General features: G+C 49.3%; 1 protein-coding gene across 1 annotated transcript; it reads left to right on the top strand.

Moving 5' to 3' along the window:
* The first annotated feature begins 1 nt into the window (after position 1).
* ORC1 (origin recognition complex subunit 1) lies at positions 2–14,893 on the top strand. Its single transcript, XM_069981614.1, has 18 exons — positions 2–111; positions 1,374–1,476; positions 2,433–2,557; positions 3,372–3,550; positions 4,639–5,014; positions 5,380–5,644; positions 6,456–6,566; positions 7,046–7,141; positions 7,400–7,634; positions 9,248–9,345; positions 9,766–9,867; positions 10,218–10,389; positions 10,495–10,602; positions 10,821–10,970; positions 11,055–11,174; positions 11,854–12,020; positions 13,033–13,120; positions 14,607–14,893. Exons 2-18 carry the CDS (start codon positions 1,379–1,381, stop codon positions 14,799–14,801), a joined length of 2,685 nt encoding a protein of 894 aa, XP_069837715.1. The 5' UTR covers positions 2–111; positions 1,374–1,378; the 3' UTR covers positions 14,802–14,893.
* Positions 14,894–18,036: the final 3,143 nt, after the last annotated feature.

The raw sequence follows: 18,036 nt of genomic DNA, 5'->3' as shown, positions 1-18,036 counted from the left end.
GGGTTACGGGACTGCCCTCTGGACCTGGTGACGTCAGTGGCGGGAAAGTTTCAGTAAAGAGACAGTGTGAGGAAGGAGAGTGCGGCTGCAGCGGAGGAGCCGAGACGGAGGGTGAGTGTGGGGGCTGCTATACCGGGGGAGAACTACAAGTCCCAGCACACTCTGCCTATTGGGAAACTCTCTATGCACAACTTTGTAATGTTATAGATGGATGTAGTGATATGTGTGAGGGGCCCCTGTAAGGAACAGGGCCAAAGTTCTCTATGTAATCTCTATAGTGAGAGTTCTGTCTGTCAATACAATCTTATGATAGGAAAGTGGTTGCCATAGCGATGTATAGATATAGGTGATCGGCCAATGTGGGCGGTTATGTGGCTGCTCACTGTCACCTATAGATGGGGATGGCTCCTCCCGCAGATGGCGACGGCTCCTCCCGCAGATGGGGACGGCTCCTCCCGCAGATGGCGACTGCTCCTCCCGTAGATGGAGACGGCTCCTCCCGCAGATGGCGACGGCGCCTCCCGCAGATGGCGACGGCGCCTCCCGTAGATGGGGACGGCGCCTCCCGTAGATGGCGACTGCTCCTCCCGCAGATGGGGACGGCGCCTCCCGTAGATGGCGACTGCTCCTCCCGTAGATGGCGACGGCGCCTCCCGTAGATGGCGACTGCTCCTCCCGTAGATGGCGACTGCTCCTCCCGTAGATGGCGACGGCTCCTCCCGTAGATGGCGACGGCGCCTCCCACTATCCGGCACCCACTGATGGTCCGTCTGCCATGTTAGGTGCTGGCATCGCCCTTATGGTCCTGGACACTAAGGTTGCCGTCTGCTTCATGTAGTGATCAGCCCCATCGTCGTCCTATATCTCCGCCCTCTCATCTGAGCGCGCACGTGTTTTCCATCACTTGTAGAATTTAGTGCGCCCAGTCCCTCTTTTCATAGACAGCCATGTGCGTACTGGATAGTCAGACATGTCGGCCAGTATCTGCAGGGTTGGCTGTAACGTGTATGCACCCATAACCTGCAGATATCCAGGGGTCTTTAGGATCTGTACAACCTCTCATCTAGTGAAGTAACAACGTCCTTGTTTATTGGTCACAATATAGTGAACCCCAGCGTGTTTCCAGTGCGGCACAAACCCTTATTCATGGCTGACGATAATAGTTTGATGCTGTCTTGGTGAGTGCGATGGCGTCCCCTCACATCGTCATCTAACCAGTGCTTCAGAGTATATAGAACCACTATCCCCCCCCATGCGGCCCATCGTGTCAGGACGGCCTCTTATTCTATACTCGCTGTTCTGTAGAGATTCTCCACCGCTGATGTATCATAACATGTATTTTAGAATTGTTGTCTCTTTGTGTTTTTCTGCAGACGTCATGACCAAGTATTACACCCGGGTGAGGAGGCACCGCCTGTACAGCTGGCACGGGAGACCTGTGTTCAAGGACAGAAAAGTCTTACATCTCCATTATGAGTGAGTATCTGCTACTTGTAAGGACTGGGCCACCTCCGGCTTTAGGTCCCCATTACTCGGAATAATTATCATGTGGAAACTTCAATAGTTTTGATCAGGGTCTAAATGTTGAGACACCGACCAGTCACTAGTATGAGTGGGGAGAAGAGCTTGGCTAAGCCCTTCTCTCCCTGCCTCCTTCCTTGTGCCTGAAGACAGCTCCATTGACTTTCTGTAGAGTTAGGCTTCTGCAGTGAGAAGAGAAGTGATTACTGGAGTGCTTCTCTCTGCTCCTTCAAGTGATCAGTGGGGGTTTCAACTTTCAAATCCAGGCCAGTTTCTGACATGTTTTTTTATTTTATATATGACAGTGACATTTTAAAGGGGCCAATTTTTTTTTCTTTTATATCATCTGTTTTCAGAAAGTTATGTAGATTTGTAACTTCTGTTTAAAAATCTCCAGTCTTCCAGTACTTATCAGCTGCTGTATGTCATGCAGGAAATGGTGTATTCTCTCCAGTCTGACACAGTGCTCTCTGCTGCCACCTCTGTCCATGTCAGGAACTGTCCAGAGCAGCAGAAAATTCCCATAGAAAACCTCTCCTGCTCTGGACAGTTCCTGACATGGACAGAGGTGGCAGCAGAGAGCACTGTGTCACACTGGAGAAAATACAACACTTCTTGCAGGACATACAGCAGCTGATAAGTACTGGAAGACTCTAGAATCTCAAATAGAAGTACAATAGGAATCTGTAACTTCCTGATACCAGTTGATTGACTCCATAGTTATGGAGATGTTTAACTTGAATATACACCAGTCACTTCTTAACCACACAGGCTGCGACCAGTCAGTAACTATTCTTTCTGTGCATTTGGAGGAATCTGGCACAGTCATGTACACTATACCGTGGAGGCTTGTCATGGTAGCTGATCGGCAGAGCAGTATTTATTGTCTTGTGGATTTTTCTCTCCTCCAGGGGGCTGGTTATGAAGTCAAGTGGAACTGAAGAAGTCACAGTAACTCCTGGGGACTTTGTTTTAATAGAAGGCGATGATGAAGAGAGACCATTCGTGGCAAAACTGAAAGAACTTTATGACGATGGTGAGTAGTGCAACCGTCAGCATGCAACGTATATCTAAAACACAACATATATTGTCTTATTACATGCGTGACGTGGCCATAAACATTGCTGTGCTTCCTGCTGTGCTTACCATGCTCATAACCTGTGTGACAGGACCGGCCGCATGGCCCATCTTAATCATAGCCTGTGTGACAGGACCGGCCGCATGGGCCCACCTTACTCATAGCCTGTGTGACAGGACCGGCCGCATGGGCCCACCTTACTCATAGCCTGTGTGACAGGACCGGCCGCATGGGCCCACCTTACTCATAGCCTGTGTGACAGGACCGGCCGCATGGGCCCACCTTACTCATAGCCTGTGTGACAGGACCGGCCGCATGGGCCCACCTTACTCATAGCCTGTGTGACAGGACCGGCCGCATGGGCCCACCTTACTCATAGCCTGTGTGACAGGACCGGCCGCATGGGCCCACCTTACTCATAGCCTGTGTGACAGGACCGGCCGCATGGGCCCACCTTACTCATAGCCTGTGTGACAGGACCGGCCGCATGGGCCCACCTTACTCATAGCCTGTGTGACAGGACCGGCCGCATGGGCCCACCTTACTCATAGCCTGTGTGACAGGACCGGCCGCATGGCCCATCTTACTCATAGCCTGTGTGACAGGACCGGCCGCATGGCCCATCTTACTCATAGCCTGTGTGACAGGACCGGCCGCATGGCCCATCTTACTCATAGCCTGTGTGACAGGACCGGCCGCATGGCCCATCTTACTCATAGCCTGTGTGACAGGAATGGACGGATCTCAATCATTTACAAACTGTCTTCTTCAGGTGCAGAAAAAAATGCAAGCAAGCACGCCATCGTACAGTGGTTTCTGCGCTATGAGGAAGTTCCATATAGGAAAAGGAAGTTACTTGGGAGAGATCCACATCCCCAGGAGATCTTCTTGTATGATGTCCGTACCTGTGAGAACGACATCGATGCTGAGACCATTATCGGGACTGTCCAGGTAACAGTGATACCTGAGAATAGTATAGTACTTATAGTTGTGCATACGTCACCACTAGGGAACTACTGTACTAAAGGCTGTCAGTAAGTGTGCACAATTAAAGTGTAATTGTTATTTAGGCTGCGTTCACACGTAAAGGATCCGCAAGAGATATCAATGTAACTAAATGTCTGAACACAGCTGTGCTGCAGATCCTGTACGTGTGAATGCAACCTTAACCCTTTCCCGACCTGGGGTCATTGATGCATCAATGCCCAGGTCGTTTTTGGACATCAGCTTATGGGATCATAATGATCCCATAAGCTGATGTCCCTATGTCTGCCCCCTCTCCTCTGTGCCCTGCCTCTGTCACAATGTTGCGGCAGGGGAGAGAGGGGAGGGGGCAGAGCCTTACAGCTATGCGCCCCGCCTGCCCTCCCTCCCCCCGCCGGCCTCCGTAGTTAGGAAACCGGAAGCCTGAGGCTTCCACTTTCCATGGCTACCATCAGCCCCGATGGACACCGGACAGAGAATTCTCCCTCTAGAGGGAGAATTCTCTGTCTGGAGCCCTATATATGCTGCTGTTGTGCTGAGAGTTGCGGCGGTTCCTCGGCTATCACTGATAGTAGGGACCTGCCGCGCTGTGTTATCCTCGATCATAAATTAACGCCGCTGCAGCCTCAGGCACAGGCTGCAGCGACATTAATTTACTGTGCAGCGACTGGACGCAGAGAGCTGAGCTGAATCTGTTTGGCATCACTGTGCCTACCACTGAGAATACACACACCTCCAGGGATAATCCACAAGCCCCGGAGCTGTGTAGGAGACTTCAAAGGGAGTCATAGAAGGGGTTAAAAACATACTTACCGCTCCCGAAGATCTCCACAGAGTTACGTCACAGCCCGGCCACCATGCAGAGAGTAGTGGTTAGATACGGTGAGAAAAAAGGGCCAGAATGCAATAAGCAATTTTGCAAAGCAGGAGACATATTAAAAGACAGTAAGGAAGAGTCGCATTATGTGGTTATACGGTTACTGAACACTTGGTATTAGTATTGAACTTTTGTTGAATAGAAAAGACTTATAGTAATGTAATTAATGTTTCCCTAGGTAATGCTGCTGAAGCCTCAGGATCCTTTTCCTGAGGCAACGAAATCTGGAAACGTCCTGTATGTGAAGTTATCCTGGAATGGAAAGACATTCCAGCCATTGACCTCCAGTCTGTTTGAAAGGAAACTGGGGAGCACTGTGAAGAACGGACCCGTGTCCGATAAAACGTTACCGAAGCCCCAGTTCTATACAACGGAGGAAGAAGCAACGGACAACAGACTGATCACCCGCAGCGCTACCAGGGCACCGAAAGAGGATACGGAGATAGAGTCCCGACATTCTGCCTCTAAAAGCTCCCACTGCAAAGAGAGGGGGGCACAGAGGATACCCAATGGGACCGGCACCCCGGGGGCCAGGAAAAAGCTGCAGCTCAACAGTATGTTGTGTGATGTTCGTTTTTTATGTTAGGTACAGATATTTATACAATTTACTGTAAAGTGTCTTTATACCATACAGTGTATGATGGTTGAAAAACAGTCACCCATCATGTTGTGCAGCTGAGCATTGCACTTCAGGTTACTGAACACCCACTTGTACTCCTGATCTGTGGAGGTGTCAGCAGTGAGACCCTGACGGATCCAAACTTTGGACAAGTCACAAGTTTTTATAAATAACAAGAACGCTTTAACAACAGTGGTGGGAAGAATTGATAAAGTTGCTTAACTGTATCTACAGAAATGCCGGCAATTGTAAAATATCAGTGGTTGGATTCACATTGTGTACTTGCGTTCTCCCCTTTAGGCCCACCGAAGTCTATCAGGTTGTCGTCTGAGAGAGATTCCCTGCCGGATGATGTTAAGACTCTGGGACCAGCGGCTCCCAAACGTCGAGTTGCTTTCTCTGGACTCCCAGACTCTCCTCCGAAGAAGATACTGATGGATGAGGACTTGTCTCTAGACTCTTGCTTTGTTCCACTTGGAGATATCCAAGACCTGCCGAGTAGCAGAGTGCGCCTGAAGCTCACCCCTCTAAAACCACCTCAAGAGGAAAAGTCAAGGAAATCTCAGTAGGTGAAAGCTACAAGTATCATAACTAGTTAGTGACATCCATGTTATAGATTCACGATAACCACCGCCAAGCTCTGTGATCAGCAGTTGTTTGAACCTTCACAAGGCTTTTCTTTGCACTGATCGCTCAATCGGGATAGTCTGGGGGAGTGTAACTGAAGGCTTCCATGTCTCTTCCCCCATGACTGGACACATGGCTGATCTAAAGTTGCCCTGCGGCTGGCATGGGATCGGATAGGTTCTCTGTAAAGTTATGACACACATAATATAGAAATAAAAACCAAATCAAGGAAACGGGAAATTCAAGAAAATGAAGGTGCAATGCAACATTCAATACCAAGTTTGGTCACATCCTTAAGGGGTTAAAATTAGTTCTGTTTAGATTTCTATTAAAGCAAATAGACCACTAGGGACATTGCTTTGTGGTTTTTTTTTTACATGAATAGATCAGTGGTGGCGCAGGGATTTTTTTACTCTTCCACCCAGTTTCTGTGTTCAGCGGCAATCCATACCCAAGCACCAGCCCCGCAGAAGGCACTGGGGGCCGGCCCCCCAGTGTGGTGAATTTGCCTCCTCCCTCGGCTCTATTACAATCAGTGGAGCCACATCACATAGGGGAGATTGTCACCCTTGGGTGGTTTAGTCTGCCTCCAGTGCCTCATGCTCGGCCAGTGCCCGGGAATAGAATGGTGCCATGCGCTGGAACCTGGCATCCCCGGCGCCAGTCTATTCATGTAAAAAAACAAAGTGATGTCCCTAGTGGTACATTTGCTTTAAATCAGAATTTTCTTTGTGTTCTTCTTTCTCTAGAACTGAAGTCGTCAATGGAAGGAAACTTGCAGAAAAGGGAGAAAAGGTGAAGTCTAAAACCCCACAGAAACAGAATCCCACTGCAAAGCAAGTTACTATTTCTTCCAGAAGGTGATTTAACATTTCTTTTAGAGTTAAAAAAAACAAACAAAAAAAACAAAACATGAAATGCAAAAAAAACAGCACCACCCCTGCCCTCAGTTTGTATGAGGTATTACAATTCAGCTCCATTCACTTCAATAGAATTGAGCTGCAAAACTGCACTCAAACTGGAGGACAGGAGAGGGCGCTGTAGCTGGAGGAAAGCAGCCATGTTTTTCTAATCCCTTTATTTGGAATTAGTCAGAGAATAACTGCTGTAAATCAGTCCCTGGATCCACAGGGAAATTATCCAGTAAATCTATATGAAATCTGAGCAAGGGGGCAGCATACTTTTCTTCTGCCGCTCCCATGCTTCCCTCATCCCCCGGCCAATCCCTGCACTTCCAGCTTATGGGAGGAGATTTGTTTGATTCCACAATATGGGAACATTCCCTATAGCTCTGTGATATTGTGTTAATAGCTGAAATCTTGCTATGCTTTTTTGACAGGCCATCAGAAGGGAGTGACAGTGGGGAGCCGCAGACACCCCGTTCACGTAGGAAATCTGCACAAGTATCTGCTAGTTTAATCCGCAGACAGATGAAGTAAGTATTGCTTTAGGGTGCGTTCACACCTACAGGATCTGCAGCAGATCTGCAGCAGATTTGATGCGGTGTTCAGTTATTTAAATGAAATCTGCTGCAGAAAATCAGCTGCAGATCCTGTAGGTGTGAACGCACCATTAAAGGGATTGTGATCTCGGCTAAATTAGCAGCTGCTTACGATGCTGACTCTGAATGAGCGCATGACTCCTAATGGCCTTGTATTGGATAGTTGTGATTTAATGACTTTGTCTTTCCCAGGATCCTTACAGAGGGCAATCTTGAAGACCTGGATGAAGATGCAGACTTTGTACCCCTCAAAGGGTCTGAAGTGTTCAGTAGCAGCGAAGATGATAATAATAATGATGATGATGATGATGAAGAAGCAGAAAAGGAAGATAAAAAATCTCCAAAGAGAACAGCAAGAAGAAGGCTGACTACGCCCAGGACACCGACCTCTTCTAGGAAATCCTCGGCTAGGACACCAAATAAAACAGTAAGTGAGAGTAAGAGTCATTCTCTTGAAATTTTATTTTATATCATTTTGATATTGACACCTGCTAGATCACAGCCCAAGGGTTTAAAGTGACTCTGTACCCACAATCTGACACCTTCAACCCCTACCCCCTCAAAACCGCTTGTACCTTCGGATAGCTGCTTTTAATCAAAGGTCTGTCCTGGCGTCCGTTCGGCAGGTGATGCAGTTATTGAACTAAAAAACAACTTTTAAACTTGCAGTCCTGTGTCAAATTGGCGTGGCCTAGAGTACTCATGCCCTAGGATTGCAACGCCCCTCTGTCCGTCCTCATCACTAGGAACGCCCCTGGGCGGGATTTTTCCTATTCCTCACCTGTCTGAACACTGCACAGGTGCCCTTACGATCCGGCTCATGTGCAGTGTTCACACAGGTTAGGAATAGGAGAAATTGTTCTAGGGGCATTCCTAATGAGGAAGAGGGCGTAGAGGAGGACAGAGGGGTGTCGCAATCCTAGGGCATGAATACTCTAGGCTGCAAGTTTAAAAGTTGTTTTTTAGGACAATGACTGAATCACCTGCCGAACGGACTCCAGGACAGATCTTGGATTAAAAGCAGCTATCTGACTGTACAAGGGGTTTGGGGGGATTGTGGGTACAGTCTCTCTTTAAAGTGACTCTGTACCCACAATCTAACACCCCAAACCGCTTGTACCTTCGGATAGCTGCTTTTAAAGGGGTTATCCAGAGCTACAAAAACATGGCCACTTTCCCCCTACTGTTGTCTCCAGTTTGGGTGGGGTTTTGAAACTGTTCCATTGAAGTAAATGGAGCTTAATTGCAAACCGCACCTGAACTGGAGACAACAGTAGGGGGAAAATTGGCCATGTTTTTGTAGCGCTGGATAACCTCTTTAATCCAAGATCTGCCGAACGGACCGCAGGACAGATCTTGGATTAAAAGCAGCTGACGGTACAAGTGGTTTTGGGGGGGCAAATTGTGGGTACAGAGTCGCTTTAAGGAGAAGTAGCCGAATGGCGCCTTCTCTCCAAAGTCTGCGTCACGTGACCTGGATGGATTTCCAGTGCAAGTCAAAGGAGCCGCCCAGGTCTTTCTTTTATCATAACTAGACTTGTGTGAATGTATAGCAAGAGGCACTGGACCAAAAGAAAAACTCTGGCTTAAACTTAAAAATCCAGGGGGAGGAGTGAGAACGTTAAGTTCTACTTGCCCGTCCCTGTGCAACCGTAGCAGCACCACTCGCGCCTCCCCCCGGCTTACTGGATCTCATGGTGCTGTGATGTTACAACTTGGCTAAGAAACATTTGCCCATCCAGTCAGTGACTGGGTGGGACACTGTTGCAGTCACTGACTGACCAAGCTGGTAGTCCTTGCCCACGGATAGATGGTCATGACAGAAACTGGAGAAAAACAGGAGAATGGAGGCTGACAGGATGATGGTGTACTGCAGAGGCACGTGGACAGGTAAGTATAACGTCCTATGTTCCCACCCTGCAACCTTTTGATAGAAGGAACCATTTAAATCTGACTCCTTGGCAGCCATCAAGCTCAGTATTTGTCATTGTTCTATGGCCATTTATATGACGGCAATAATGGAGTATTTGTTTTCTTTAGCCGAATTCTAAAGCTTCTCATGTCGCAACACCCAAAATCCCAGAACGGAACCAGCCGGTACACAAGCCTGCTAATGTGCTGGAGGAGGCTCGCATCAGGTAAGGCCTCCAGCGTTGGCTATCTTATGTAAGATGTCATTTCTGGTTCACAAGTGGAGGCCAAGTGCAGATACACTGTTTAAGATTTCCTGTCGATTGTTTTCCCGTTTGCTTAAAGAGGTTGCACAGAAGTAGAAAAACATGGCTGCTTTGTTCCAAAACAGTCCCATATCAGTCCACAGGTTGTGTGGGGTATCACTGCTCCAGCTCCCTTTCACTTCAATGGAGCTACAAGTCTAGCTAGAAGATTGGTCGCTTCTTGGTGCAGAAGCTGATAGAGCAGCCATTCTGAATTTCTACTAAATGTGCAATGGAAAAATCTATTGTGAACGTAATTGTGCAGTCACACTTCCGTACAGCATTGGATATCCCTGGTATTCAGTGCTATCCAAACATCTAATCCATGTTTTGTGTGTACAGGCTTCATGTCTCTGCTGTGCCGGAATCTCTGCCCTGCAGGGAGCAGGAGTACCAGGATGTATATAACTTCGTAGAAAGCAAACTGCTGGATGGGACCGGAGGGTAGGTTAACTTCTGCATGTGTAGCATCAATTTAGCTGGGTTCCTGACTAGGCTGTGCAAACTAATGCAATAGCCCTGACATAGGGGACAGTATAAGCTTTACTGTATATGGAAGGAAGAGGAAGCTTCTGGGTCCTCCACAGTCAGGTGGTCTCTGTGGAGGTTAGTTAACAGGACTCATAATCTGACAGCCCCTTTAAGGATGCCTGTAGGTGAAGGCCCTCTAACGTTGAGAACCTACTTCACAGTTCACTTTCCCTTTTAGTTTGTTCATCATACGTTTGTCAATGGCTGTGATGTTACTCTGTGTATAGATATGGATTGATAATGTCATTTTATATTCTTTCTAGCTGCATGTACATATCTGGAGTGCCGGGCACGGGGAAAACTGCAACAGTGCATGAGGTGATCCGCAGTCTGCAGGCGGCTATTGAAGACGATGAGTTACCTTCTTTCCAGTTTATTGAAATCAACGGCATGAAGCTGACAGACCCTCATCAGGCCTATGTGCAAGTATTAAAGGTGAGAAAAGTTGTAACTTTGCAAGGAAAGAAAAGCTACAATATGTATAAGGATGTGTAGAAGTCATGGAGGTTTGTGTGTGACATTTCTATTGTGTACTTTCAGCTTCTAACTGGACAGAAGGCCACCGCGGACCATGCTGCCGCACTACTGGAGAAAAGATTCAGTACCCCAGCCTCAAATAGGGAGACCACCGTACTGCTGGTAGATGAGGTGAGGAGGCTTTCAGCATCATTGTATGTTTATACTTCCAAGGAGGGGAAGCAGCGCAGGTGGCTCAGGCTGCATTGGAAATAACAGAACTGTGCACTGTAGTCTAAGACCCCTTAGTAGAACCCCCCCGGTCCCCATGACCCCTCATAATGTGCCATAGCAGTTTGCAGATTTGGTCTAATTTTACCTTACCTGTAATCTTTTGTGCTTTTTTCCAGCTGGATTTGCTTTGGACCAGGAAGCAGAACGTTATGTACAGTCTGTTTGATTGGCCCACAAGAAAACATGCAAAACTTATTGTCCTTGCAATAGCGAACACAATGGATCTGCCTGAAAGAATAATGATGAATCGGGTGGCCAGCCGGCTGGTAGGGATTGTTACCTGTGTTTTTTAACATCTCTGGAAGTTTAATAAGAAGCCATTAGTCTATAATGAGGCATTGCTATTTTAGGGTCTTACGCGAATGTCCTTCCAGCCGTACACCCACAAACAGCTCCAACAGATCATCACTTCCAGGCTAAATCATGTCAAGGCGTTTGAGGATGATGCCATCCAGCTTGTATCCAGAAAGGTGAGTGCCTGACACAATTCAGCTGCATTAGACATCTGTGTTCCCAAAGTCTGCGGCTCTCCAGCTGCTTTAAAACTACAATTCTCATCATGCCCTGACAGACAGAATCTGTCTAGTTTATTAAAATTGTAGTTTTGTGACAACTGAAGAGCTGCAGGTCTGAATAAATGTATCCTAGTCCAGTAGGTGGAGCTAGTACCATAGAAGACCCTTGCATCCTTCTATGTAGTGTAGAAAAGGTGTTTGTATATGAACAATTGGTCTTTAAATCTGGCCAGTTCTATCATTCATCAATAAATGAAGAATAGCCCTCCAGGTCCTAGGAGCAGCCTTCAGGGTCTTCTCCCCACCAGACCTGCTTGATCGGTCGCCCTCTGTATGAGTGTGGGGACCGGCAGGGTGGGAGAAACTACCAGAGAGTTGTTCCTGGATTTCTTTATACCTGAATGCAGCATTTCAGACTGTATCCTGTATCGTTGTGCAGAGGATATCTGCCAGTATGTCATGAAAGCGATGACTGAACACTTATACGCCCCGTACATGCACGTGGAGACTCCTCTGCCATCCAGCATAGTGCTCTACTAGAAGAGAAGCCCAGCAGATTCCGGCTCATTTGTTTGCCTTCCATGGAATAAGCCTGACTACAAGTGCATGTAACCTTCTCATTGAAATTCTCCAGGTGGCGGCTCTGTCTGGTGATGCACGCCGATGTCTGGACATCTGTCGCAGAGCAACGGAGATCTGTGAGTTCTCCAGCAAGAAGGGAGAATGGTCTCTAGTGAAAATGCCTCATGTGATGGAGGCCCTGGATGAGATGTTCTCCTCTCCCTATGTCATGGCCATCAGGTAACCCTTGTACATGGGCAGTAAGCACGGAGATCAAAGGCAGATGGCGTATAATTTGATATATGATCACTTCCAATGGTGGGAAAACCTCTATAATACATTGATCTTATTCAGACCTTATCCAGCTGTGATGCTTCTGAAAAGCCTTAAAGGGGTTTTCCAAGATTAGAGAAGCAGAGCAGATTTTTTATTCCCTATAAAACTGCTCCTCACCTGCCCTTGGGTTGTGTGCGGTAATACAGCACAGCTCCATTCACTTTTATGGTATTGAGCTGCAATACCACAGACAAACTGAGGTCTAGAGAGGCACTGTTTTATGAATGAAAGCAGCCATGTTTATCTAATCCTGGAGAACCACTTTATAGAATACCTATTTGTTTCAAAAGAATTATACACATCTGCTTTGTTTTGTTAGAGTAACCCTTTAGAGTGATAGTAAGGGGCTGTCACTGCTGTTATTGATCCCCTTCCATGGTGCACAGCTATTACATGTCAGGGCATAGGACCAGAGCTGGATTGTTTGCCAGTAATACTCATACCTAGACTTTCTTTCCCTCTCTGGCCATCATAGTACATACTCCTCTCTGCTATGACTGAACAGGCTGCGCAGTGCTAGAGGATCATTAGTACATTACTATAGATAGTGTGGGGAGGAGCAGAAGTTACTGTTGCACTTTGTAACCAACCATAGACCGTATCCTTGTTTGGGCTCCCTAGGCCGGCATCCAACTTCTGCAGCCAATTAAATGCTGCACACTCGAGCATGCCAGGCTCACTACACGTATGTTCTGTCCTGATCTGGCTGTATATAGAGACAGATTTACCCTGACGACAGGCAGTGGACTGCAGGGGAAGGGAGACACCTAGTGGCCAAGACTTTAGAGCTGTTTTTTGGGGGTAAGGAGTTGTGTTCTGGTTGTTAATGAAACGGTTTACAAATCTATTAGGAATCACATAGGCTCGAGTAGAGCACAAGGTGCAGCACTAACCCGCTGTGAATGTTTCTCCTCAGGAGTTCCTCTGTGCAGGAGCAGGCCTTCCTAAAAGCCGTCATTGCTGAATTTAGAAGATCTGGACTTGAAGAAGCCACATTTCAACAGGTAGGTGTGTGTGTCTATAAATATATATTTCTTGGACCCTAGTGCGGAGAGCTGGCACCCCTCTCATCCAGTCGAGTGCCATGGAACTTTTTGTATGATAGATGCCCCTATAAATCTGTAAGGCTCCTTTCACACAACCCATTAGTTTCTATGGCCCAATACACACACCTATGTTGGGGCTGTGATTCGTGGTTGCAGGTCCGTACAAATGTGCCCGTATCCCCTGCCCGTCCATAGTCCTGCCTGTGCACAGCACTACGGTTGTGTGAATGGCCCCCAATACAGCAGATGATATAGAGGCTGTTACAGCCCGAGGCGTAGACGTTTTCTATCCAGAAATGAGCAGATTAATAATTCACACTGAATAATTAGGATTCTATAAAAGTTATTCTGTGTAGGAAGATTCAGCAGCAGCGTTCGCTCCCGCGCAAGGTCGCGGCCCATGTGCAAAGCACAGATCACGTGGGACCAGATCACGTGGGACCAGATCACGTGGGACCAGATCACGTCGGGACAGATCACGTCGGGACAGATCACGTCGGGACAGATCACGTCGGGACAGATCACGTCGGGACAGATCACGTCGGGACAGATCACGTCGGGACAGATCACGTCGGGACAGATCACGTCGGGACAGATCACGTCGGGACAGATCACGTCGGACAGCCATCGCCTCTGAAATCCTAGAAAACTCAAGAAACCCAGTGTAGACATAGGAGGCTCCTGACCCCCCAATAAAAGGGCAGCTCACTTCTGAGAACTTTAGGATTGAAGGGTGCATAAAGCTCCGCGCTGCCATGTGTTATATTGCTGTATGGGCGGAGGCCTCCCCGCTGCCACGTCTGTTATATTGCTGTATGGGCGGAGGCCTCCCCGCTGCCACGTCTGTTATATTGCTGTATGGGCGGAGGCCTCCCCGCTGCCACGTCTGTTATATTGCTGTATGGGCGGAGGCCTCCCCACTGCCACGTCTGTTATATTGCTGTATGGGCGGAGGCCTCCCCACTGCCACGTCTGTTATATTGCTGTATGGGCGGAGGCTCCCCACTGCCACGTCTGTTATATTGCTGTATGGGCGGAGGCCTCCCCACTGCCACGTCTGTTATATTGCTGTATGGGCGGAGGCTTCCTCCTGCCACGTCTGTTATATTGCTGTATGGGCGGAGGCTTCCTCCTGCCACGTCTGTTATATTGCTGTATGGGCGGAGGCTTCCTCCTGCCACGTCTGTTATATTGCTGTATGGGCGGAGGCCTCCCCACTGCCACGTCTGTTATATTGCTGTATGGGCGGAGGCCTCCCCACTGCCACGTCTGTTATATTGCTGTATGGGCGGAGGCCTCCCCACTGCCACGTCTGTTATATTGCTGTATGGGCGGAGGCCTCCCCACTGCCACGTCTGTTATATTGCTGTATGGGCGGAGGCTCCCCACTGCCACGTCTGTTATATTGCTGTATGGGCAGATGCTCACCGCAGTCTCTTTGCAGGTCTATCATCAGTACGTTGCCCTCTGCAGGATAGACGGGGTGCAGCCGCCCTCCATGTCGGAAGCCTTGACCATATGTGGACAGCTCGGGAACATCCGGCTCCTCCTAGTGGAATCCAGCCGGAATGACATATTCCTACGAGTGAGGATCAACGTCAGCCAGGACGATATCATGTACGCCCTGAAAGAGGAATGAGCTGGAGGATATCGCTGTATATATTGTTTTATATCTTTCTTATATTTTACTGCATTTTAACATTATTAATAATAAAGATTTCTATGTGTCTTTTATTTGTTCTGTTTTCCATCCTTTTCCTCTGCAGATACAATGTGCAGCCGTCGTACCATTCCCTATAGGGGGTCACTGTACATAGGATAGGGGGTAAGTGTGAATAGAGTAGCCGTGCACATGCCAGATGAGAGGCGCGGGGTCCCTGACTGTCCCCCACAGGGACCCACAGCAGAGACTCCACTGATATGACAGCCCTGAAGTGTTACTGTGGGCTCTATACTAACAGGAGGTTAAGGACCTGTGATGGCATAGTCACATGACCATGATCCAGGTCCTTAACCTAGGCGGCAGTACAAAAGAAGGAGCTGCTGAGGAACCTCCTTCAGGACAATGTGTAAGTGGAGGGAAAAGGGCGAGGAGAAGATCAGGAGTAACCGCCACTAGTAGAAGACTGAGTGAAGAAGGGAGCCAGTGCTGGGATGTGTGTTCTGCCAGGTGGGTTATGGAGAGTTCTGCACTGTGGTGCTGGTTTACAGGTGGAGCAGTGTGTATTGTTGCAGTGTGGTGTTGGTTTACAGGTGGAGCAGTGTGTATTGGTGCAGTGTGGTGCTGGTTTACAGGTGGAGCAGTGTGTATTGGTGCAGTGTGATGGTGGTTTACAGGTGGAGCAGTGTGTATTGTTGCAGTGTGATACTGGTTTACATGGAGAGCAGAGTGTATTAGTGCAGTGTGGTGCTGGTTTACAGGTGGAGCAGAGTGTATTGGCGCAGTGTGGTGCTGGTTTACAGGTGGAGCAGTGTGTATTGTTGCAGTGTGATACTGGTTTATACAGGTGGAGCAGAGTGTATTGGCGCAGTGTGGTGCTGGTTTACAGGTGGAGCAGTGTGTATTGTTGCAGTGTGGTGCTGGTTTACAGGTGGAGCAGTGTGTATTGGTGCAGTGTGGTGCTGGTTTACAGGTGGAGCAGTGTGTATTGGTGCAGTGTGGTGCTGGTTTACAGGTGGAGCAGTGTGTATTGGCGCAGTGTGGTACTGGTTTACAGGTGGAGCAGAGTGTATTGGCGCAGTGTGGTGCTGTTTTACAGGTGGAGCAGAGTGTTTTGTTGCAGTGTGGTGTTGGGTTATACAGGTGGAGCAGTGTTTATTGGTGCAGTGTGGTGTTGGGTTATACAGGGGGAGCAGTGTGTATTGGTGTGATGCTGGTTTACAGGTGGAGCAGTGTGTAGTGGTGTTGGGTTATACAGGGGGAGCAGTGTGTATTGGTGCAGTGTACTGTTTGATTATGCAGATGGAGCAGTGTGTATTGGTGCAGTATGGTGTTAAGTTATACAGGTGGAGCAGTGTGTAGTGGTGTTGGGTTATACAGGGGGAGCAGTGTGTAGTGGTGCAGCGTGGTGTTGGGTTATACAGGGGGAGCAGTGTGTATTGGTGCAGTGTACTGTTTGATTATGCAGGTGGAGCAGTGTGTAGTGGTGCAGTGTGGTGTTTGATTATGCAGGTGGAGCAGTGTGTAGTGGTGCAGTGTGGTGTTGGGTTATACAGGGGGAGCAATGTGTATTGGTGCAGTGGTGAATTGTAGTTTTGCAACAGCTGGAGGCCCTTGAGTTTGGTGTTTGTGTTCTGGACAGTGCGGGTGCCCCCCATGTGATCTGACCCCAGTGGTTGCCCCCCCATGTGATCTGACCCCAGTGGTTGCCCCCCCCCCCATGTGATCTGACCCCAGTGGTTGCCCCCCATGTGATCTGACCCCAGTGGTTGCCCCCCCCATGTGATCTGACCCCAGTGGTTGCCCCCCCCCATGTGATCTGACCCCAGTGGTTGCCCCCCCCCATGTGATCTGACCCCAGTGGTTGCCCCCCCCCATGTGATCTGACCCCAGTGGTTGCCCCCCCCCATGTGATCTGACCCCAGTGGTTGCCCCCCCCCCATGTGATCTGACCCCAGTGGTTGCCCCCCATGTGATCTGACCCCAGTGGTTGCCCCCCATGTGATCTGAGGGAAGTGTTCATGGTGGCAAAAGGAAAAACAGGATCCTATGAAAATGAAAGTGATCCGGTGAGCAGGTCAAGGTCTCACAACTAAGGGCAGTGCTGTCACCCCTGTTGTATCTGCGGCAGGCTCCTCCCCCTGGTTCTCCCTTGCGCTCTGGTGGTGCCGGTCGTTGTCTCTGTAATTCCGGGAGGTTTTGCTGTATGTTACATTCAATAACCCATCAGGACGGTGTGATGTAATGTTGCATGTGTGATGTAATGTTGCATGTGTGATGTAATGTTGCATGTGTGATGTAATGTTGCATGTGTGATGTAATGTTGCGTCAGGCCGGGGTCACACTCGGGGCTGCAGGCCGGTCCTCCCTCACAGAACAGCCGGACGAGAGATCACACGGACGTCCTGCAGCTCAGTCACCTCATGTCACAGTGCAGCCTGTAGATCCTGCACCCTCATAAAGGTGCCAAAGAGGGCAGTGTGTCCTCCCCACATCATCACACCAGCAGGGGGCAGTGTGTCCTCCCCACATCATCACACCAGCAGGGGGCAGTGTGTCCTCCCCACATCATCACACCAGCAGGGGGCAGTGTGTCCTCCCCACATCATCACACCAGCAGGGGGCAGTGTGTCCTCCCCACATCATTACACCAGCAGGGGGCAGTGTGTCCTCCCCACATCATCACACCAGCAGGGGGCAGTGTGTCCTCCCCACATCATCACACCAGCAGGGGGCAGTGTGTCCTCCCCACATCATCACACCAGCAGGGGGCAGTGTGTCCTCCCCACATCATCACACCAGCAGGGGGCAGTGTGTCCTCCCCCCATCATCACACCCGCAGGGGGCAGTGTGTCCTCCCCACATCATCACACCAGCAGGGGGCAGTGTGTCCTCCCCACATCATCACACCAGCAGGGGGCAGTGTGTCCTCCCCACATCATCACACCAGCAGGAGGCAGTGTGTCCTCCCCACATCATCACACCAGCAGGGGGCAGTGTGTCCTCCCCACATCATCACACCAGCAGGGGGCAGTGTGTCCTCCCCACATCATCACACCAGCAGGGGGCAGTGTGTCCTCCCCACATCACACCAGCAGGGGGCAGTGTGTCCTCCCCACATCATCACACCAGCAGGGGGCAGTGTGTCCTCCCCACATCATCACACCAGCAGGGGGCAGTGTGTCCTCCCCACATCATCACACCAGCAGGGGGC

Source organism: Dendropsophus ebraccatus, chromosome 8 (genome assembly GCF_027789765.1).
Source record: "Dendropsophus ebraccatus isolate aDenEbr1 chromosome 8, aDenEbr1.pat, whole genome shotgun sequence".
Lineage (NCBI taxonomy): Eukaryota > Metazoa > Chordata > Amphibia > Anura > Hylidae > Dendropsophus > Dendropsophus ebraccatus.
Note: the sequence above shows the minus strand (reverse complement) of the source record. Positions and strands in the feature narration are given on the sequence as shown.

Excerpts from the sequence above, each read along its gene's own strand:
- ORC1 (XM_069981614.1), top strand. The coding sequence starts at position 1,379 with ATGACCAAGTATTACACCCGGGTGAGGAGGCACCGCCTGTACAGCTGG. Across the intron at positions 6,567-7,045 it reads GTTACTATTTCTTCCAGAAG|GCCATCAGAAGGGAGTGACA; the intron begins GTGATTTAACAT and ends CTTTTTTGACAG. Across the intron at positions 13,121-14,606 it reads AAGAAGCCACATTTCAACAG|GTCTATCATCAGTACGTTGC; the intron begins GTAGGTGTGTGT and ends GTCTCTTTGCAG.